General features: G+C 43.1%; 1 protein-coding gene across 4 annotated transcripts in view; it reads left to right on the top strand.

The window, feature by feature from the left end:
• The first annotated feature begins 6,161 nt into the window (after positions 1-6,161).
• The window catches only part of sash1a (SAM and SH3 domain containing 1a), a 223,602-nt gene continuing 205,780 nt past the window's right edge, over positions 6,162-23,983 (top strand). For all 4 annotated transcript variants that reach the window (XM_056294011.1, XM_056294009.1, XM_056294010.1 and 1 more), the window contains exon 1: positions 6,162-7,015. In XM_056294011.1, the coding sequence (XP_056149986.1) occupies positions 6,506-7,015 (510 nt within the window). In that variant the 5' untranslated portion in view covers positions 6,162-6,505. The remainder of the gene's footprint in view (positions 7,016-23,983) is intronic.

Genomic DNA, 23,983 nt, shown 5'->3' with positions numbered 1-23,983 from the left:
GCCCCTTTCTCTAGTTTCACAATGTCTGTTTAAAGAACATTAAAATCTTAAAAGTCAGTAGACCACCCACTCTTATTAAAAAACAAAAACAATATGAAGTCAGAATATGAAACAGTTTGTGTATGTAAACATGATTGTGTGTCATATTTCATATATTCTTTTTATTCATTCATTCATTCAACCTTTATTTGAATATCAAGGGATCATTGAGGGCATTTCAATGATGTCGAGTACCATTAAAACAGAATGAATGCGCATAAAAATTATTAATGAAGAAACAAACAAGCAACAACAGAACACTGTTAAAACAGTTACATTCAAGAGCAGAGTAGTTTGTAATCATGGTTTTAAACTGACCTATAGGTACAATTGTGTTAAGTTGTAATGCATGTTGTAAAATATCCCAAGTGTGTGCAGCACTAAAACTAAAAGCAATTTTCCCAAATTTAGTGCCTGCACATGAGACTTCTAGCATTAGGCAGTCACATGAATGAGTCAAATAACAACTATAGGACAAATTTAATAAGGAAGTGATATATGATGGCAAGTTGCCATTAAGGGCTTTATGAGTAAATAGAAACCAATGCCTGTCCCATTTCACTGTTAGAGATGACCACCCAACCTTTTCATACAAGATGCAATGATGAGTAGAATAACCATCACCAGTAATATATCTTAGGGCAGAGTGATAAACTGAATCTAGGGGTTTAAGAATGGAGGCAGAGGTGTGTCTATAGATAACATCACCATAATCCAAAACAGACAAGAAGACGGCCTCAATTATCTGCTGCCTACTGAGCAGAGGAAAATTAGTCCTGTTTCTGTACAAATGTTTTTTGTCATTGTGTTTTGACAATTTTTTGTCGTAGCTTGCTAACAAGTGTGTAAATGTGAAACTTCAATGTAACTTTTTGATCTGGCTAGATACCAAAATATTTATACTCTGAGACCCTCTCAATACTGTGTCCATTCAGAGTGGTAATATGCAAACTATTGTCCACAGTATCTCTGACTCTAGAGAATAACATGTATTTAGTCTTGTTTGCATTCAGGACTAATTTCAAATTAAAAAGTGTATCTTGCAATTTGTCAAAGGCTTGTTGTAGGATTTCAATGAGTGAGTGTGCAGTATTAGCAAATCAATACAGAACTGTACCATCTGCATAGAGATGGGCATTGCAATTTGTTATAAAGGATGTAATATTGTTAATATAAATTGTGAACAAGACAGGACCCAATATTGAACCTTGTGGAACCCCCTTTGACAGTGGTAAAAATACAGAAAGATCATTTCCCAAAATAACCATTGCTGTCTGAGACAGAGGTAGTCCTGAAACCATTTACAGGATTTATAATCAAAACCAATATGACATAGCCTCTTTTGGAGCATAGCATGATCAACATTGTCAAATGCTTTTGTCAATTTGACAGAGAGGGCAGCACAATATTTCCCTTTGTCAACAGCAGATACAATATCATTTATAACCAAAGTAGCAGTAGTGGCAGTATTATGTTTTGCTCTGAAATCAAATTGGTGTGGACCTAATACAGAATTTCTTGAGAGGAATGATTTGAGCTGGTTATTAACCAATGACTCCAGGATTTCAGCAAGACAGGGCAGTTTGGAAATTGGCCAATAGTAATTAAGATAATTTTTAGCACCACCCTTATTGAGTGGGACTACATGTGCAGATGTCCAGACCTGGTGGATAACTCCAGTAGAGATAGAGAGATTAAAGGGATATATAATTTGTTCAGCAACAGAGCTATAAGAAAAATAAGGGTCTGGTTTATCCTCCCAAGTTGCTTCCCTGCAATCGATAGCTTTAAGTGCCTCCTTAACAACTAAGGAAGTGAAGGCCTGTAGGGTGAACTGAGAGGTATGGTATAAGGAAGGCATATGAGCCAAAGGTTTAATATTAAGAGCAGATCCTGAGTACACCATATAGAGCAGATTCCCAGCAGCAGCAAAATGAGTGTTGAAATAATGGCAAATGTCTGAAGACTTATTTATTAAGCAGTCATTAAATGTAACATAAGAAGAAATAGCTATAGAGGTTTTGTTTTTATTTACATTTACATTTACTGCTTTCCACAATTTTGATGGGTTTATAAAAGAGCAAGAGATTAGTTCTCTGTATTTGTGTTAAAGGGGCAATTTTACTTAGTTACCAATTCTGAAGGCAGCATATATATTTAAATATATATGAAATCTAGTGAGTCAAGTAAATTCTGTCTCATAAAGAATTTACTTTACTCGCTGGATTATTTTGCTCCTTATTTGTTGAGCACTTTCCCTACCGTTGAGTGTTTGTTTCTTTTAACAAAGATATATATATATATAAAATCCAGTGAGTCAAGTAAATTCGTTATGAGACAGTACAAGCCTGTTTCATGCCATAAGCAATCATCAGCTGTCAATAAAGCTACTCTGGAAAGGACATACCGTTTACTGCTTCATCATGCACATCACATGCACAATGTCCAATGGGGAAAGGAGAGGTGCAACATTAAAAATTCTAAAACACGTGATCACTAACGGTCCAATGGGGGGTGGGGTGGGGGTTGGTATTTGTCTATTGGCATGATTTATTTATAATTACAAAATAGGTGCTTATATCTATGTCTGCAACTGCTGGCCAATTCATTCCTGTTATTCAATGTGGACATTTCTGGTTTGCAAATAATAAAATATATTTTTCAGTTAGACGTATATATATCTATAAATAATCCTTTATTTAACCAGGTAAAAGTCTCACTGAGATTAAAATCTCTCTTTCAAGAGTGACCTGGCCAAGACAGCAGCATAAACATTGTTACAACAATAAACACAAACAATACAAACAGACAAATACAACTGTCACACACTACAAAAGAATGAGCACAAGATCCAGTATGCAATACAATATGCAATACAAGGTCAAGGACAAAAATCCAGTTACGATGCAATGAAAAATTTAGGAGCAATCACATTGGCCTAGAGTACTATTTTATTTAAGGGTTTTTGTTTTTTGTTTTGTTTTGTTTTGGTTTTTTGGTTTTTGCCTAATTCTGTTCTAATTCTGGCCGGACCAACATCTGCAGAATATTGTAAGAGCGCAGGTCATATTGATTTTGGTTTTTACACATGTATGTACACAGATAAGGAGGAACCACCCCCAGGAGAGATTGATATATAAAAGCCAACCAATGCAAAAGACATACAGAGATGGCCACTTAGCAGCAGCATACAGAGTACATTGGTGCATGAGATTGCCACAGCCAGTAATAAAACATAAAGCACAATGGTATACAGTATCCAACTTCTTTAGGCCCTGGTCAGGTGCATTCATAAAGAGCAGGTTGCCATAATCCAATAAAGGTAAAAAAAAAAAGTTGCTTAAATCAAGTGTTTCCTTGCCTGGAGGGAGAAACATGATTTATTCCTAAAAAGACAAACTCAATTAAGTTTCAACTTCGAAACAAGGTTTTCAATATGTGATTTGAATGACAAGTTCAATAACAATAACTTAATAATTATACTATGTTGTGACCATTTCAATTTTAACCCCTTCAGCAGTTGAGATCTTTGGATGATTAGATGTTAACCCTTTGCCATTTGAAAATAACATGAATTTGGATTTGTCTGCATTTAACACCAACTTAAATTGAGTTAAATGAGAATGGACAACATCAAGGGTTGACTGCAAGAATTCAAGGGTTTGTACAACTGAAGGGGATGAGCAATAGATAACTATCATTTGCATAAAAATGGGATGCAGCATTTAACAAATGATCACAAAAAATATGGAGAACCAGCAGTCCTAGTATGGAACCCTGGTGCACGCCCTTTGATACAGGGGGGAAAGAAGAGGAAGACCCAGCAAACTGGACACATTGTGTTCTAGCTGACCAATAATTTGAAAACCAATTTACAGGATGCCCAGATAAGCCAATGTTGTAGAGTTTATCCACCAAGGTGACATGGTCAACTGTGTTAAAAGCCTCGGAAAAATCAATAAAAAGAGCGCCACAATATTTTTTGCAGTCCAGTGCCTCAATAATGTCATTCACCACTTTAATAGTGGTGGTTATTGTGCTGTGATGTTTTCTAAACCCTGACTGATGTGATAGATCAGTCAAATCTTACTTTATTCAGACACTTAGGTCCATATTTTAAAAAAAAACAACAACAAAAAATACAACACAGGACAACACAAAAATGTAGCTAAAAACAGTAGTCCACAAGTCCACAACGATTAAAACCTATACAGACGTTTGTTCCAGTGTTTCCAGAAACAAGATGAGCACCTTGTGTCACTTTGTGTATGCTCAGTTAAGAGCATTATAATTACATTCTTGGAATACCATTTGTGTCTAAAAATGAAAGCTTTAAGTTGTTCACTGACAGTCTTTTCAAGGACTTTAGCTAGAATACATCATTTAGAGATCGGCCTGTAGTTGTTATCAACTGAGGGATCCCCTCCTTTCAGCAAAGGGAGAACAGGCAGATTTCCACATGTTGTGAATCTCATTGTTGGAAACTGTGAAATTAAAAATATGAGTCAGAAGTCCTATTATGAAGTATATAGCTAACTTGAGAAAGTAAGTGTCAAGATTGTCAGAACCTGTGGATTTGTTAGGATCCAGTTGCTTTAAGGCTCTATGGACCTCTATCACATTAACAGGAGTAAAATTGAATGGTTGAACCTGAGAATTAATTGGGGGTGGTGAAGAGTGAACCCTCTGCTCATTATGCTGTTTTGGATCTGGATGTAAAGACTCGAATAAAGAACCTGAATAAACAAAATATTCATAAAAAATGGCTAAAAGCATGTAAAGGTGAAATGCAGCATATTTTCATCCTTCTGCATATTCAAATGTCCTCTTTTACTATATCAACATCTGCATTTTTTGCGCTAATTAATCAACAGCGATAACATCAATCAGTCAATCAATACGTCTATCTCAGTGGTTCTCAATTCGGTCCTCAGGTACCACCAGTGCTGCTGGATTTCTATTGTGACAGGTAGTTCATTACATTCAGTTATTCCAGCCTCCAATCAGGGAAGTTTAAGACCTGGAACAACTTTTAACTACCTGTCAGAAATGAAAACCAGCTGTGCCGATGGTATCTGAGGACCGGATTGAGTGAGAACCACTGTTCTAGCCCATATCCCATGACATCAGCTCCGGCGCTGTCCATATTTCAGTACCCCAGTTGCTGCATAGGGGGCGCTGGTGGGTATTGCGAGACTAGCTCATAGAAACGCTGAGCGGGTGAGCGAGGTAGTCTGCAACAGAGAGAGCGAGACAGAGCGAGACAGAGCGAGCGAGAGAGAGAGAGAGAGAGAGAAAGAGAGAGAGAGCGAGAGCGAGCGAGCGAGCGAGAGAGAGAGACGCGGAGAACCAAATCACACCGAATGTGAAACAACCCAGCAAGGAGGAGGCTGCAGCCCAAAACGTAGAGGAAGTGTGTGTCTGTGTGTGTGATAGTTGTGTCATCATCTTCTTTCGGATTGTCTTTTAACTTTTGATAGTCGGTGGAAAACCCGGTGGCCGTGTGGCCGGAGGTTCCGTGACAAGTTGTCAAAAAAGGATTTCCGTCACAGTTTTTTGTTTTTATTTTGTGTGTGTGTTGTTTTTTTTTTTAAACGGTACACTTGGATTTGGGGCGTGATTGGTAAAGTGGCAGCTTTGCACCGGGAAGCATTTGGCCGTCATCACCATCATCGTCGTCATCATCATCATCATCATCATCATGTTGGCGGTGTTTGTGCTTGGAGAAGTCGTGTAACGTGTATCGGACGCGGAACTGTGCTGCAACAGTCTTTACTAGCCGGCGCGCTCTCTCGCTCTTTCGTCCAGAAAGTCCGTGTGCACTTCGCCGGATTCTGCTAAATTCAACTCCGATGGATTTTGTTTGCTCGCCTGCCGGCGGCGGCGTGAGAACAACGTGACGACGGGCTTTGACCGCATCACCAGCCGACGGGAAGCCGCGCCGGTGGGAAACTCAGCGGAGTAACTGAGGGAACATCGCGCCGAGCAACTATGCGCACGACTCTGAATGTTTAGGGTTTTTTTTGTTGTTGTTGTTGTTGTTGTTGCTTTTTTTTTTATTATCTCCCCCTTTTGGGTTTATTGTTATAACTGACAACTCAGCCCGGGCGAGTAACGCTTAAGCCAACGCCGGGAATTTGAACGCTTCCTCCGGCGGAGTCGGTCCTCGTCGTTGGCCGGCATCGACAGGTGTCCCGAGTGAAACGCGAAGCTTTTCGCCAACTTTTTCGGCGGTTGTCCGTTAACGTCGCATCTCCGACCCACCGAGGACGCCCGAAACCTTCCGCGATGGGAAGTCGGGGGTTTATTTAATTTGCCGTTCTCCTATCCCCCCCCCCCACGAACATTCCCACCGACGCTCGCAACTTCTGACATCCGACGCGTCGACCCTATCATGCGACCCAACGGCTGCGTGGAGTAACGGCCATCACCCAGCGCCCCGCCGGTCGCACCGAAGACGCCCAAAATGAGCAGCAGCAGCGGACCTGTCATCGTGTACGAGTGGCTGAAGACCCTCCAGCTGGCCCAGTACGTCGAGGCTTTCGTGGATAACGGCTACGACGACCTGGAGGTGTGCAAGCAAATAGGAGACCCCGACCTGGACGCCATCGGCGTGTACATACCGCACCACCGACGGAGGATCCACGACGCCGTGAAAAGACTCAAAGATGAGGATAAAGAGGCCGCCAGCGGGCTGTACTTCACCCTGGAGCCCATGCCCCCCGCGTCCGAGATTTACTACGGCAGCCACATGGCGGACCAGTATGAATCCAAACTTCGGGGTTCGCGGTCCTGGACCGAGCCGAACGGGGACAGGGTCGGGCGGAGCGGCGGGTACGTGGGCGCGCAGAGGAACCTGACGCTGGGCACCCGGAGAGAGCTGGTGGTTTACCCCAAACTGAAGCTGAAGATCATGATCAGGGATAAGCTCATCAGAGACGGCGTCAACCTCGCCAGGCCGCCGTATTCCAACAAGGTAAGAGGTTGTCACAGGTCACTCACATTTCACAGACGGCGTCGTACGCAACCCAATGCCCGCCGTGACACATGGCCGCGAAAGGGTCCCGCCCGCGGGCGTCCGTCATGAATAACCGGAGGCAGTCTGTTGGCCAGATCAAGTGCACGCTGTGCTGTGCAAGATATTCCGCCGAAGTGCATCGAGTGATAGTGAGTCGTTAAGTACCGGTGTGAGGCCTTCTGCGCATAGCGGATGTGTGATGGGGAGCTGTCACGGTGACTGATGGAACAGAAGCTTCTGTCGATCAGTGAGCAGAAGGCGGAGGAGAGGAGATTCTCAGGAGCTTTCGCTCAGCCTGTGATTTCCTGTAGGGAGAGCAGATTTACACGCAGATTATTAATCTACCCTGACTCACCTGTCCACTCTCTTGCCTTAGCCTCCAGCCTTGCAGCCCTCAGCATTCGGGTGAGGGTGGACCAGCCTGGCCTGGGAACATATAAACCCTTGCTGCTTGATGTGATGAATGGGTAATGAGCTATCGATGGTGAGGGCTATAAATGAAGAGTGCCCAGCTGGGTTGGCTGGTGAGGCTTGCATGAGGAGCCAGACTGAGAGTACCTCTTGTATTCGCAGGGGCTGAGAGTGACCTTTCTGTGCCAGTGTCTGTGAATCATATGTCTTGCCAGCGGAGAGAGGGTCCACTGAGTGACTGGCTGCTGTTTACCCTCAGGGTCACTTTTGTGTGTGTGTGTAGTGTGTGTTTGAATATGCATATGGGTGTCTTTATGTGCTTATTTCTTTGTTTACCTGTGAAACCCGCCTCCAATTTTGTGAAATGATTTGTGTTTATTCCAGTCTGATTTTGAAAATGTTGAAAGGTTTAATATGATAAATCCAGCTACAATTAGCCATATGCAAGCCACATAAGCCATCTATTTTCCATGCTGCCTAACCTCAGTATATCCAATTTCATGTAGTGGAAAGGCTTTTGCTTCCGAATTTGATTTTCAAATTTAGCCAATTTTGTAGTTTTCACCCACCCATATTGCCAGTCTGCAGCAGTCTGCCACTTCAATTGTTCCCATAAATGGGAATCCTGCAGAGATTTTGGATTTGAGAGGAATTATGTGCCAACCCTGTGCTGTAACAAAATGTTCATTCCAGAGGGTTAAACTATCTCTCCCTTTGATAACTGTGTTTACTTAGAGCCAAAGCCTTGGCACTACAGCTTCAGAGGCAAATGAGGAGGTCAAGGTGTGTGTGTGTGTGTGTGTGTCTGTGTCTGTGTGTGTGTCTGTATTTGACACCCAGTAGATGTGAATTTGCTCCAGTCCAGTGCCTTTATTCCCAGGGAGGTCGAACAGGGTGTGAGAGCTCAGTTGATGGAGATGTGACCAGCTGGTCTCACATTGGCCAATAGAAAGTTCCCCTTTGTCTGCCCTTGAGAGGAGATCTCAACCCTGCAGGACACGGAGCCTTGGGGCAGACCTCAGCCAATGACAGTAGCTTTATGTCTTGTTGCATGCTCAATAATCCAGGTAAGAAAATCAAAGAAGGTTGAATCAGTTCATCTGGATACAACATTTATTGACATGTATGTTTCATCACTCAACAAAGTGACATCTTCAGTCTCAAGGTGTCACTTAGTTGAGTGATGAATTGCTGATTCAATTGCTGATTCAGTGCTGAGTCAACCTTCTTTGGCAGTAGCTTTAGTTTTTCTCATGGCTTGATCATCACATGCCACAACCAGGTTTGCCATCCCTATCTGTGCTTTACTAGAGTCTCAGTAAAAATGCGTTTTCATTGGGCAATGTGTCTCACAGTCCCATGTTCAGTCTTGTGGCACTGGCTGTGTGTACTCATATCTTGTTGATTTGCCAGATCCAGTGGGCTAGATCAGCTGTATGATTTACAAATCCTCTCCAGTGTTTGTTGATTTCCTTGTTCTCCAGGGATGACCCATTATCCAGCACTTCACTGCAAGGGCTCTGCTGAGTGTCATAAATATCCTTATCTAGGACACACACACACACACACACACACACACACACACACACACACACACACACACACACACACACACAGAGGGAAAGGGTTATTTCTCCTGATGTAATCTAGCACTTGTGCTATGATTTGCATATTTCTGGATCTCATTGGGGAGCGATACAGGTAGTGAGAATTTTGTATGTCTTGCATAGTGTGCACTATAGTCAAATAGCTTAAGTTATGTTCTTCTTACTGTTTAATATCTTGGATTCCTGCTATTGTGGGAGTCAGCAAATTCATGGATATACATGAAATGGTCTTTTAAATTCAGGTGATCTGTTATCTGTTCCATATATGTCAATATTTGATGTTTGTCAGGTCTGCTTTTACATCTGTTTTGGTTTGTTTTGGAAGAGAGGCAGGTTCAGCGGTGATTGGAAACTGCTTGAATGATCCCCTCGCTGGCTCAGGTGGGCTGTTTGTCTAGACATTAGAATTCTGCCATAGTTCACCGGGAAAAAGGAAAGTGGTTAGAAACGTATCTTTTAACAGATTGGAACGAGGATGTGGGTGCTCCCTGGACATAGGTTTTGGTTTGCACAGTTGCTCTTTAACTTCAACCACTGCCTTAGCACACTTTGTAATGATGTGCTCTCAATTTGAACACACTTGTCTCAGTTGGGACATAGGCCTAGTCATAATAGCGCCTCATTGTTAGTGCTGTGTATCAGGAGGAAGTTGAGGCTAAACACAAAGAGATTCTCCATTGTTTGTCTCCAGGCTGATGGAGCCTCGTGTCCTTTCACTTGTGGTCTGTTTTGTATTCTCAATTTCCGTCCATTGAAAAGGACAGAGGAGGCAAGTGTCCAGCATTGTGCCGATGGTTGGGTGATAAAAACTGGGTATCATGCAGAGAGAATTGCAAGAAGATGGGCACGTTGGGGTTTTTTTTGTCATCAAAAGAGGCTTAGAATAGAATAGAATACACTTTATTTGTCATTGGTACATACATACAATGAAATTCACTCTCTGCATTTAACCCATCCTAGCTGTGTAGCTAGGAGCAGTGGGCAGCCACCGTGCAGCACCCAGGGACCAACTCTATTTCTTCCTATTGTCTTGCTCAGGGGCACAGACAGAAGTATTAACCCTAACATACATGTCTTTTTGATGGTGGGAGGAAACCGGAGTGCCCAGAGGAAACCCATGCAGACACGGGGAGAACATGCGAAGTCCACACAGAAAGGACCTTGGACGGCCTGGGGTTTGAACCCAGGACCTTCTTGCTGTGAGGCAACAGTGCTAACCACTGGGCAACATTGCCACCTTTGTGTGTATGTTGGGTATGGGGGAGTAGCATGGGCTTAAAAAGTGAATTTTCAAGTCCTCACTCTCATCCCACAAGAGTAGCTGATCTCATCTATTGTGGATTCATGCAAGGCCTTGCTGTATCTTAAATGGCCTGGTGAATTTGAGAGAGCTGTGGCGTCTGTCAGGGAAAGACAGTCAGCTTTTAACTGACATTGTTATTAGTCTCATGCAGCTGTGAAGGAAGTTCTTCACCTTACATGGCAAACACTCACCTCACTTCCTTTTCTAGTCCTCTAATCATGATTAATATCCAAACATTCTCACTCCGTAGGAAATGAGCTTTTTGTTAAAGATGAACCCTTGTTGGCCTATAGTGATCAATCCAAAAAATCCAAAAAAAAAAAAAAAACTCACTGTGGCTGTTGAAGGCTCCTTTGACTTACTAATGCTGAGTTCTGGTGTGAAAATAGGAAGGAGCAATACCATATTTCCATAATTTTCCTGATAAAAGTATGACGTCTGGAATTGAGCCACTTATTCATTTCAAACCTTCATACACGTGTTGGAAGCCAAGTCATCCCAGACATTTAAATTCCTCGTCACTTGACCGAATATTACCAAAGCCTGTTATTGAGGGAAATATATTATCAGAAGGCCCGGCTAGTCGATGTCAACGGAGGTTTATAGAAAATATAGCTAAAACATATTCATATATTTTGGATACATTACAACTTCAAAATTTGTATCTACATGTTTTGTACATGAAAAATGGTTCATGAACAGGCGCGTGTCAGTTTTTTAATTTACTATGTGGTTATTTTCATGCAGTGAGAGAGAGGTTCATCATTGTGCCAGCAGTGTACTTTGGCAAAATCCTCACATAAGCTTTTCGTTTAGTCCATATATTTTCCATCAGTATCCTCTTTCTCTGTGTCCCATGCTATATGGCTGGCATTTAGCCATAAGGAGGGGAGAAGCCTTTTACAACCACCTCAGAGTTTTCCATGGCTGCCGGTGAAACCCCTGTTTGCTTAAGTTCTTATTAAGGGCTCCTTAAAGGCAAAACCAATGGCTCGTAAAAGGGAAGTCGTAAAGAAGTCAAGGACGGGCCTCATTGTCCCGAGAAGGCAGAGAAAGTCAATTAGCTGAGTGAGGTCACTTTTTTTCAGGTGACAGATAAAGAGGGCAGGAGGTGGCCAGAGTGCCGATGGTTGACGAACCACATTCCCATCAGATAAAACAACAGCGCCGTCACTCATGCGCAGCTGTACTCGCTCAGTGACTGTTTTTGGAAATGCCCAGTGTTTGGGCCCTTCCAAAACCACATGTGTGCGCGAAGCACAAGTTGTTAGTATTAGTATAGGTCTTCGTAAAGCATCTGGGTGTGATAAGCACCGGCTGCCAGCACACTGACCTTTGACCCCCTGCTAGTTTTGACCTGTTGCTTTTTGAAACACCAGGCTGTAGTGTCAGGTTGAGCTCAGTCAATGAAAGGAAACAGACCATACAAACCTCTGGGTCTCAGCGGGTGTTGGGCTATGCTATTCCAATGTCAAATTTACATTTTGGATAGCCCACTACTTCTGGTGGAATAGCTAATTTTGGGAATATAATCACTTTGCCAGCTGTCCAAAAAAGAAAGAAGAAAAGAAAACGTAAATAAAATCTGAAGTAATTTACCAAAGATGAAATGTTCACCCTTTTTCGTGTTAATCCAAAAAACATGCTTGGAAAGGGAAGTGGTTAAAGTCTCTCTTCAGAAATGACCCGTCTATACATTATCACTGCAGAGAGATATCCACTGACTGGATGGTTTTCCACTCTGTGTAAATGAGTCAGTGTCTGTGTGTCCCTCCTTCAGCCCGACAGACATGGCCAACCTTCTCCAGGGAACATGTGCAAATCTGGGGGAGCAGAATTAACGCTGTGTTTGCAGCTGGCCTTCTCATTTCAGAGAGAAGGCTTGAGAGTGGCGCACTCCCACCATGCCGTTTCCCTACATGATCTGCTGGCTTTTAATGTTTATGCTCTCGACGCGGTGACCTGCGGGTACACGTTGACTTTTCACGCGATCAAGACCTAATTATCACCTTCGTAAAGCATTCGCTCCAATCATTGATGAGCCGAATGGGCTGCCTAGTATGTTAATCTGCTGCGATCAATTGAATCATTGCCCTTGGCAGCACTGATATCACTGCCTCTATCCTTTTTGGAGATGTATTATATTGAAATAACATATGTGAGCTATAAGCGTATCGGTTTCAGATATGCAGTCAGGTCCACAGGTTTAAAAAAAGCAGGCTATGCAGTCAGCAGGGCCATTTGATTTTCCACAGTGTGCTTATAGAATAGGTCCTGATGACACACTTTCGTGACAGATATATTATCAGAGCTATTCTGGTCCGAGGCTTCAGCAGCTCCCAGACAACATGTCTACATGGACGCACGGTATCTGCATCAGGAGTAACTGTTGGTGCTACAGCATCGATCATCAATACAAAAGTCCAGCTTTTCTCTTTAAACTCGTTTTGAAATTGGGGGGTGGTGAGGGCGAGAATGGAAAATGACCTTTTTGAAAGATGCTCCTTCATCGTTGTATTCCCTCGCAAACTTGTATATTTCCTATAATTGCATTGTTTCTTCCACTTCAAGTTGAAAAGATCACCAAGCTGTTAACGTAATATATGTACCATCTTTGCACAGGGCTTCGGAGAAAAGCCGCGAGTGGGGATTATCCAGTCGAACTGACAGGCAGGCATTTCATTTCCATACCGAGATATATTTGTGAGGCAAGAAAGAAAAAAAAAAAGGTCCCCTTACTGTCACATAGTATTTGAATTAGAGCCCTTGCATTCTAGGCGGTGTTTAAGGCCTCCGTGCACAGCAGGCAGATTCCTTGAGAGCAGCTGAGAACCGAGTTGCTACTGTAAACATATTTGTTTTTGCACGTTTCCTCTCCACCTCTCTGACTGTGTGTCCGCGTTGTCAAAGTCCGTAGACTAGATGTGCTCGGCAGCGATGCTTCGCACAGAAAACTGGTGTGTAATTAGTTTGCCACTGCTACAGTTTGAGCGTATACGTGTGCGATAATGACTCTTTTGTCCTCTTGAACTGTGGAGAAGGAGGGAAATGAAGCGATCAAGTGTCCCAACAGGATGGAGAGTGACAAGAGAGCAGGCTTGAGCATCTGTCTGAGTCAGGATCCAGATTGCAAACACACTCTACAAATCAAAGCGTGTCTCACAACAAAAGGTGTGTGCGCGTGTGCGTATGGTGTGTGTGTGTGTGTGTGTGTGCACGCACATATTCACAGTGATTATTAAGAAAACAATCACTCTAAAGTTTGCCTCCAGTGTTTGTAGATGAGTGATAATATGGTTCCACATGCAAGCAACAGAATCGTGAACGCTTTCGTCATATGCTATCTCTCCATAGGTGGCCATGTGTGACCTATTGTCCAAGTGGGCTGATTAGTTTTCCCTCCTACAGATCTGCTAGCGAGGGGGTCACATACTAAATGAATCCCTGGCAAAGGTTGCCATGGAGACAGATAGAGGGGCACTTGAAGATTAAACTCTGTGTTTGCCCTGCTGTCTGGGATTGACAAGGTTTTGCAAGGTTCAGTGGCCCAGTTGGAGTTTGAGATTACTGCATTATGCCAGAATTTTGATAGAAAAATGTTTGGTTCGTAGTTTAAATATTGCCTCAGCTATCTGCCTAAGCAGCGCTCTCCTAATGTTTGTCCAAAGTATATACTCAGCCTTATATATACACACCGATCAGCCAAAACATTAAAACCACCTGCCTAATATTGTGTAGGTCCCCCTTACACCGCCAGCACAGCTCTGACCCGTCGAAGTATGGACTCTGCAAGTCCTCTGAAGGTGTCCTTCAGTGTCTGGCACCAAGACATTAGCAGCAGATCCTTTAAGTCCTGTAAGTTGCAAGATGGGGCCTTTGTGGCTCGGACTTGTTTTTCTAGCACATCCCACAGATGCTCGATCGGATTGAGATCTGAGGAATTCGGAGGCCAAGGCAACACCTTGAACTCTGTCATGTTCCTCAAATCATTCCTGAACAATGTGTGCAGTGTGGCAGGGTGCATTATCCTGCTGAAAGAGGCCACTGCCATCAGAGAATACTGTTACCATGAAAGGGTGTACTTGTTCTGCAGTGATGTTTAGGTAGGTGGGATGTGTCAAAGTAACATCCACATGAATGCCAGGACCTGAGGGTGTCCCAGCAGAACATTGCCCAGAGCATCACACTGTCTCTGCCGGCTCGCCTTCTCCTCGTAGTGCATCCTGGTGCCATCTGTTCCCCAGGTAAACTATGCGCAAGCACCCTGCCGCCACATGATGTAAAAGAAAATGTGAGTCATCGGACCAGGCCACCTTCTTTCATTGCTCCATTGTCCAGTTCTGATGCTCACGTGCCCATTGTAGGCACTTTTGGCGGTGGACAGGGGTCACCATGGGCAGTCTGCAGCCCAGAGCCAACTTTTTATAATTGTATCAGACTAAGAAAAGACAAGGCACCACATAATCAGCTAACGAGTGAAATTTGATTTCTAGTCATTCAATTCTTAGAGATGCACACGCTTATATCGACTACTACTTTCAGCTGCTCCCGTTAGGGGGTCGCCACAGTGGATCATCCATTTCCATTTCTTCCTGTCTTCTGCATCTTCCTCTGTCATACCAGCCACCTGCATGTCCTCCCTCACCACATCCATAAACCTCCTCTTTGGCCTTCTTCTTTTCCTCTTCCCTGGCAGCTCCATATTCAGTATCCTTCTCCCAATATACCCAGCATCTCTCCTCCACACATGTCTAAGCCATCTCAATCTTGCCTCTCTTGCTTTGCCTCCAAACCATCCAACCTGAGCTGTCCCTCTAATATACTCGTTCCTAATCCTGTCCTTCTTCATCACTCCCAATGAAAATCTTAGCATCTTCAACTCTGCCACCTCCAGCACACTCTTATCGTTTTTGTAATTGACCAGCTCACACTACCAGAGCATGTTCCAGTCATGAAAATCAAACATGTTTGATAAAATGGGGACAGTCCCCACTACTCAACGCCTTGATTTGGGGGTAAGCGATTTGAATGTTAAAACCCCGCTAACTACAAGATATAATGTGTCGGCTGTCCGTGGTGACCTGCCTATTTTGGGCAGACAGGGTGCGAGCAACCCATCAGCCTTGATATCTCCTAGTGTGTTCTCAGCTTTTGGCAGCTGAATGTGCAGTGTGTCCTCTTGGCCTGTGTGTGTCTGTGTGTTCACATGCTTTTGTGTACAAAAGAAATCACAAGCACTGAGAACTGTGAAATAAAGGAGCTGTGTGGTAATGTTATCACACCTTCCTTTTCATGGCCAAAGTGTGTACTGACAAAAACGTGACAAAGCACATTTGAGTCAGTGTTTGACAAGTCCGCTTCCTTATTCCGCAGGTTCCTGCACGAAGCGGGTGAAATAAAACCCTTCTTCTGAAGATGTCGGGTCGGGTCACGAGCAATACAGCTGTTGCTTGCAAGGCGTAGACCTGAGGTCAGCTTTGTAGCTCAAAGGGGGGATAGGCAAAGACAAAAACGAGGTGTTGGGTCTAGTTAAGGTTTCGATGTTGGTAGTTTTGACAGGGTTAATCAATGCCGCTTATTACTACGGTAGTCTATTGTCTTACTTTTAGTTGTAGTGTGGCTCACACTGAAAGCAATTTGCTGCACAGCTCATAGTATCTTGGACTATGCTGAAGAGCGATAATGGGAGGTGAAGAAAGATGAGTGAGCCATGATGGCAGAGAGTACGAGTGTTGGAGAGACAGAGAGTGTGTATAATTACCTTGTCTGAAGCTGCTGCCAGCGAGGTATATGGAACGCAGCACAACCAACCCTCTCACCCAACCCCCATCCCTAATTGGTCCATTTCCAAGGCATCAGGGCAGGGTTGTGCTGAAAGCTTTGATCATGGAGACCACACCAGTGTCGATATGTCCCTACCTGAGTGCTTTTGTAGTGGCTGTGCCTGCCAGGGGATTAAGCTGTAATAAACCCGCCGAATGTCTGTCTGACTCCCTCTGGCTTCCCTGCGGCTCTGCATACCTGCATCTGAACCCTAATTACTTGGCAGTTACTACATTCCTCAAACATACCCACACAAATACACACAGCCACACACACACACATATACTGAAATCGTGCGCACATGGTGTGTTATAAGTACAATGCAGTTATAGGTCTGCTTTTGTCATGTGTGGTTTGCCACTTCTAACATTGGGAGAGTTTATGAAACATTTATGGGTTCAAACGCGTTCCAGCATTAAACTTGTTGTTCTTTGTGGGGAAAGGTGTAAGCCAGTGTGAGAGCAGTTTGTGTGTGTGTGTGTGTGTGTGTGTATTCGTGCATGTGTACGTGCGTGCGTGTGTGCGTGCATGCTCATGTATTTATTTACGCCCTCTGGGAGTACTCACCCAAGTATTTCATGACTGGATGAGTGTTAATATGTATATGTACACACACGTATAGTAACACTCAACATTAGGGGTCGACCAATTATCAGCCTGGCCGATTATCGGATCCAATATTCAGCATTTTTGTGATTATTGGAATCATTATTTTTTTATGCGATTGCTGATAAAATAAATTAATTTAAAAATGCACTTCTTTGGCTCAGATGCAGCTGCCTCTCTTGTCTGTAGTCACCACTCTATGGTCTCGAGCAATGTCCTGCCCACAGCACTATCTGATTGTTTATACGTCACAAGTAATAGCCTATCAACACGCATTTGCAGGCTGGAGCAGCACCGGTGAGCGAGCGGAGCTGTGTTTTGAAGCTAAGGCAGCAATATTGCGAAAGTTGCAATAAACAATAAATATCACAATCCTCTACACTGAAGTTGCAAAAACACCACAATCTTATGATCTGTTTCTATGATGACAAGCATGCCCGTTTTCCCAGTTACCACTGACAATGCCCAATTAATGCACTTTGTTGCATTGATATACAGTTAACTATAACGATATAATAGAGTTAATTGTGTAGCTATAGCTATTTCTTTGAGTAACATTAGTGCCAGTCAGTGTTGTAGTACTCAAGTCTAGGACTTGGACTCGAATCCGACTCAAGTCCTGATTTTCAGGACTTGTGACTCGACTTGGACTTGAACACCGGGGACTCAAGACTCGACTCGGACTCGAGGTTTAGTGACTGGACTACAACACTGGTGTGTGTGCACATGCTTGCGAGTGCATTTGTTTGGTTATTGTGTCACAAAGTAAATAAACTCCCTTTAAGATGGTGACAGCGGTGTCATTTTTGTTTCATGTAAACCTTTTTTATTTGTATGTCAGCTTTTTTACGGTGCCAGAGTGGAGCACTGGAGCCCATCTTGGAACTCGACTCAGACCCGACCTTGATGACTCGGACTCAGGTAATGGGGACTTGACTTGGACTCAACTCTGACTCTTCTTTGGGGACTTGGACTCGGACTCGAACACCGGGGACTCGAGACTCGACTCAGACTCGAGGTTTAGTGACTCGACTACAACACTGGTGCCAGTGCAATTGCAACTTATCTTTGCTAACATATTGCGAACGTAACGTTACTCGCCCATATGAGTTGGTGTTTTTACATGTTACTAGTGCAGTGCCCGTTCATCCAAACTTCACACTCGACACTCAAAGGAATATGAGTGTAATCCTCACTCCGAACATAATGTGTGTTGCGGTGGCAGAATGGCACTGGGCATGTTTCTGCTCCTGGGCTCCATGGAAAGTGAAGAAACAGAATTTATTATTACTAACTTTGCTGGGTACAATGTTAAACTGCAACCGTTGGGTCATCGGCGACTAAACCGGCACACCCACTTCAAGTTGTGAGGAGGGTGTGTAGACACCCAGCAGGACTAAAAACAAAACCCGTCAAAGGGCGGATGAGTTCCTCTGTGAATCAACGGCCATCCATACCTGGAGAGGAGATGGGGACCACCAGGTACTCCCCCTACTGAAACGCAATGATGACTCAACCTGTTGAGGCATCAGCTGTGCTGCTACAACCTCCATAGGTTACGTAACTGATGATGATGAATTTTGCTGGAAAATTTACTGTTTGCAGCTTTCTCGAGAACTGTTCATTTTCACACTCAACACTGCACTTCCCTGGGTCCTCAGCAATACACCCGCCAAGTGTTTAGTCGATGGGATGAACGGTTGTCGAAAATCACGTCTCTTATAATACGGGATCATCCTGTATTGGAAAATAAAATGCTGCGTCCTATACCGAATCAATTCGGGACACTATTTGTCCCGTATTTTCGTACACGTCATTTTATACACTAGGCCTTCACAGTACTGAGAATAACATAACATCAAGTAAAATCAAACCTAATAAGTATTACAATTCCAAAGTAAAATAATACAAATATTTTTTATTAAATTGTAATTCTAATTGCTTTTTAAAAAATTTGTCTTGCAATAAAGCACTTTAAACCGTGTGTATCGGCGTATTGAATTTGCAAGAAATCATTACATCTTCAGGGGGAGAATGTAGGACTTGAGGCAGGGGGCAGGGAGCTTGGGGTGCGTCCCTTATTTCTCCACATAGAAGGTGGCAACCCTAGGACAGGGGCACATACAGACGGACTCCTTCCATTTTAGTTAGATAGGTAGCCCATGGTCATAACGTAAGCTAATGTTGAGTCTCATAGAGCTAACGTGAATGTGATAACAAACATCATCAAGTTCTTTTGTTGATCCATATATTAGCCAGCCGACTAGCAAAACAATTTATGGGCTACTATATTATTTCTTGCTACTGGGAGCTCCCTGCACTTTTTTTAAGGTAATGAAAAGTTTTCTTAATTAAACACCTTTAAATTGCATTTCAATTAAGTTTTATGGTGGAGTTTGTGTTTATTGAAAATTTTGTCACCAACATTTTAATTTTTACTGCAAATGTGTATGAGTCCCAAGTATTGGTTATCGGTCTCCTTTATTACTAATAATTGGTATCGGCCCTGAAAAAAACATATCGATCGACCCCTACGCTACTACTCTACTGTACTTCATACTGTGCATGTACACACACAGTATAGCAACTCGGCCTCAAGTAATAATATGACTTAAGTCGAACATCAGTGCCAGTTGCTGGTAGCAGGTGCTTAATGAATGCCAAAAGCTATTTCACTGCAAGGCCATTTGAGAATAAAAGACAGTAAAGGCTAAAGCCAATATAATGGATTTTATATGGAAAACTTTATGCTGATTGCAACTCTTGTCAATATCACACTTTTCGGTATATATTAAAAACATTTGGTTCACATTTTGCACAGTGCCATTGGCTTTTTCTGCAAGAATATAAAACTCCACAATCTGCAAAAATACAGGAATACAGAATATCTGGTTTTGATCGGTGTCTTGATGCATGCTCAATAATCCACGTAAGCGAATCAAAGAAGGTTGAATCAGTTCATCTGGATACAACGTTTATTGACAGAATAATAATAAACTGTCAATAAACATTGTATCCAGATGAACTGATTCAACCTTCTTTGAGTTTTGATTGGTGTTTCCCCTTATCAGTGATGGGCTGTCAGGGCCATCAGCGCCTTCTCTGCCGGCCCTGTCCAAATCCAAATCATGTGTTTTTCATAGTTAGATTGAAGTGGTGCCTGAAATGTGTCTGAATTTAATTACTTGTTTTATTGTGGGGTGAGCTGGGATTTCCAAGGTCATCTAAATGCATCGCAGCTCCTTTGACCAGCTTAAGCTTGTATTGCTAGCCTTTCCTTGAAGCTGGAAGCTGCAAACTGATTACAACTTTGAGTGACCATAATATCAGTAAATCAAATTGTGATGTGTAGTGACAGAACGCCCCATGGCACTGCGATGTGTCGGCGCTAGCCCCGGTGTCGTCATCAACTTTGAGCCTTTGACGAGTTGTGAGTGAACTAAGCGCAGTGGCCACCGCTTTCACAGCTACTGACGATCTTGTGGCCGAGCTACTTCGTGTTTTTTGCGAATCTGATAGGATTATATGCATTTCTTTACATATCCTCCCAAATGGACTAAATTATTGGATTCATTTTGCGAGAGAAAGCTGCCACGGGTCTCTCAAGTGAGGTGGAACTTCACCTCCAGGTTGGTGTGCACATTTATCTTATTGAATTGAAGGTGGTGCACTTGTGACTATACTTTACTGAATTTGTTGATGTTGCATGAGTGACTGGTGAACACTAAATCAACTGTGGAAACTTAGGTGTCACCTCCGCCAGGTGGTATGTGTTTGGACGTGTGTGTGTCAGTCCGTGGCTAATCTTACCACTAGTGGCTGATAGTGGACCTATCAGCCTATTTTTTTTTGTGCACAGTTATGACTGTATGATCAAGAACCTGTCATAGTTGCCGTGATTCAAACCCTCCAGATAATGTTTGTTCTTGCTATCGCCACTCCTCTTCATTCACTCCCTAGCTCACTCGACCAACTCTGCTGTCTGTCGCTGCACTCATGCACACAGTTGATTTAGCTCGGGCAGCAACAGTGACCATTATGTATTCGAGTATGAGTGTTGAAAGTAAACGAGACGTTGATTTAATTTTGTAAATCAGCAAATAATTCACTGCTGATCTCGGCACAGAACTGGAGGAACACTGGATGAACCAAAAATAAATTCGCTTTATTCACCTCCCTGCCATGTTTGTTTAACTGACATCATGAGGGAGATTAGATGCAGAAGTGCCGTAGACTCCAATGTTAAAACGCCGCTATAAAAATACAATTTCAGGAGTAGGATTAATCACAGACACAGTCACAGCTGGAAATCACCTCAGTAGCTACAATAAAACATTTCCCATGGCCGAGCTATGTTTTGTTTTGTTTTACCGTTTTGTTATTGCTTTAGAATGAAAAGCCGTTCACCTAAATTCATTTTATATCATGAAAACAGCGATGGTTAAACACATCTGAAGTCTTTTAATAAGGGCCCCTTCTCCCGGTAGGTGAACAAAGGGGTGGTCTGTCGCCAACTCGGAGCACCGGAGAAGGGGAGCTACGCCTGGCGGGGATCTGCACTCTCCTGAGTGCACTCTTCTAGTTGTTTTTTTTTTGTGTGCCATGTGGTGTGTGTGTGTGCAGTCTGGTTGCTAAGTGACATAAAGGAAGCTCTGACGGTGATGCTGCAATTGCTGCTATATTGCACAGTGGTGTGCGTTTTGGTTGTGAAGATCAGCTGTCTTGTTGGTGTTGATCCAGTAGTGCATATAGTGGGCAATAGTGTATTTTGTGTGTTGGCACCCATATGAGAAATGTGTGTGTGTGTGTGTGTGTGTGTGTGTGTGTGTGTGGGGGGGGGTCGTTACTGAAGGCCCTGACTGAAACCCCTATGGTACGCTACTGCCCCTCATGTTCAATTTAGTGGGCCTCCATGAAAGAAGCTGAAACTGTCCATTGTAGTTGTGTCTGAATCCACTGCTGCCAACCAGTCAAACTCGTTATTTGTAAATCAGTCTGGACAAGCTCAGCATGAAATGCCCGAGTTCGCTGGGCTAATTGCTGACTTTTGACCTTTGTGCACACAACGGGTTAATTGCTCTATTCACCGCGTTTTAATCGCTTACCACAGGGCTTCAGGTTGTCCCATACAAGGGACACCGCTGTGATCACAGCTTAATTACAGATGAATTTCTTGCTTGTTGTTCGGCTTTTGTTTCGCCAATGATGAGATTATTGGGAAAGAAGAGCCCAAGTGTTTTTCTTGTGGACGCCAACTATGTGATCAACCAGTAGCAAATGCTGAGCATGCTGCTCAACATATAGCTTGCTTCTTCTGGGCGGGAATATGTATATGGATGGAAATTAATTGTGATGTAAACATTGTACTTACTCTTTTTTCATCTTACCGAGAACAAATAAAATCAAGCTTAAATCCAACTCTTTTCAAAGGCATTTTTCGTATTTCCCATTCTTGTGGTAGCTGATGGCCGGTAATGTTAAGACATATATGGTGATGAGATGCTTAATGTATCCAGTGCTAATTATTGAGATGCGGACATGGGTAGAGAGGGGTCTTGATGTGGCTTCATCTGCTTAGGACAAACTGCAAAACCACAATTTTGATGTCAGCAAATCTTTTGAGCTATGCTGTGCCAAACCAAGCCCTGTTTACTTTAATAGCTCTTGGGATTTCTTTCTTAGGGGAGGAATTCTCCCAGCCTGATACGGAAATGCAAAGCCCCGTCTCTCCTCTGGTTCCACTGCATTTTTTACATGCTGGATTTGGCCTTCAGGGTTTGGCACCATTGTCCAAGTGTCTCAGATCGTTCCAACCTCAGTTTAGTTTTAGGTTTTAAGTTGCACATTTCAGAGCCAACCTTTGCTTGAGTAGCCTGTGTGAACAAATTCATCAGAAAGCTTGCCTTAATTAAAACCGGCCTCAGTCGTAAACACAGCCGTCAGACATCTTGTCTTCCTTACATCTGGCCTAGTATAAGTTTCCCTAAAACCCGCCCTTTTATGTAACCGCTCTAGTGACAAGATTACGAATGTTTTGCTTCGTCCTAAAGAGGATTAAATTAAGACTATATTCATTTCAGCAAAAGAGTGTTTCAGGAAATGTTATAATGGTAGAGGTTTATTAAGAGTGTCAATTTACCCAGCTCATTCCATTGCAAATGTTTGACTAAGTGGGAATTGATCTAATACACAGTCCTTAACTCGGTGCAGCTCACTGTACTGTAGCTCAGCACTTCGCCTTTTAAATAATGTTTATTTACTCAAGGGCCAATCTCCCCTGCAAAGTGACAACAACGCGATAATCTGCCCCTAACATGTGATGGTCACGGCCTTTGGTGGCGGAGGAAGTGTCATTAATCCGGTAAATCACCTTCTCACTTTTCCTCTACACAGATTAGAGTTCATGTCATCCGCCTCTGACCCGCACAACAGCCAAACAATAAACCGGCAGATTGACAGCTCGCCCCTCCTGCCCGGGTCTTGGAGTCACGCATCAGGAATTCTCTCTGCTCCGATAGACATCCGGGCCTGGTTCCACCTCATGCTATGTTACTAAGCGGACTGGGAAGGCGGGCTGAAAGACGAATAGATTGGCAGGCTTTCCAGGCTGATAGAACGTCACACCAAGATGGAGACAGATGGACAGACAAATGGGTTGATACAGAGGCAGTTGGTCAATCGGACAGACAGAAAGACCAGCAGATATAGAGAAAGTGAGGCTGTTTGTTAATATACAGGCAGTGGTGGAGGAAACGGGTGGAGAGGCAAACAGGCACTTATTGAGAGACAAATGATGCTGACTGACTGATGACTGACTGACTGATGATGGACTGAGATGGATGAAATAGGCTGAACCTTAGGAATCACTGTAGGTTCATTGGTTTATCCAATTTCAATTACAACAGGAAATGAAATATCAACCTTAAATCTATGATAAATTGATAATTGCCAGTTATAATCTTCCTGTTCTTAAGGTTATTTACAAACACGAGATAGTTAAATTCGACATGTGTGCTTCCTGGTATTAAAATGCAGAATAATTAATAGATGAGTCGTTAGATCATGGGCCATTCATAAAACATGTATGAATGATTGCGTGAGGTTCGAAGATATGATATGGCTAATAAGTGAAGTGCCTATATGTGGTGAGAGCAGGATGTAGTATGAACATTGCAT

This window comes from Lampris incognitus, chromosome 15 (genome assembly GCF_029633865.1).
Source record: "Lampris incognitus isolate fLamInc1 chromosome 15, fLamInc1.hap2, whole genome shotgun sequence".
In the NCBI taxonomy this organism is placed as follows: domain Eukaryota; kingdom Metazoa; phylum Chordata; class Actinopteri; order Lampriformes; family Lampridae; genus Lampris; species Lampris incognitus.
The sequence above is the reverse complement of the archived record's forward strand: the minus strand, read 5'-3'. Positions and strand labels throughout refer to the sequence as shown.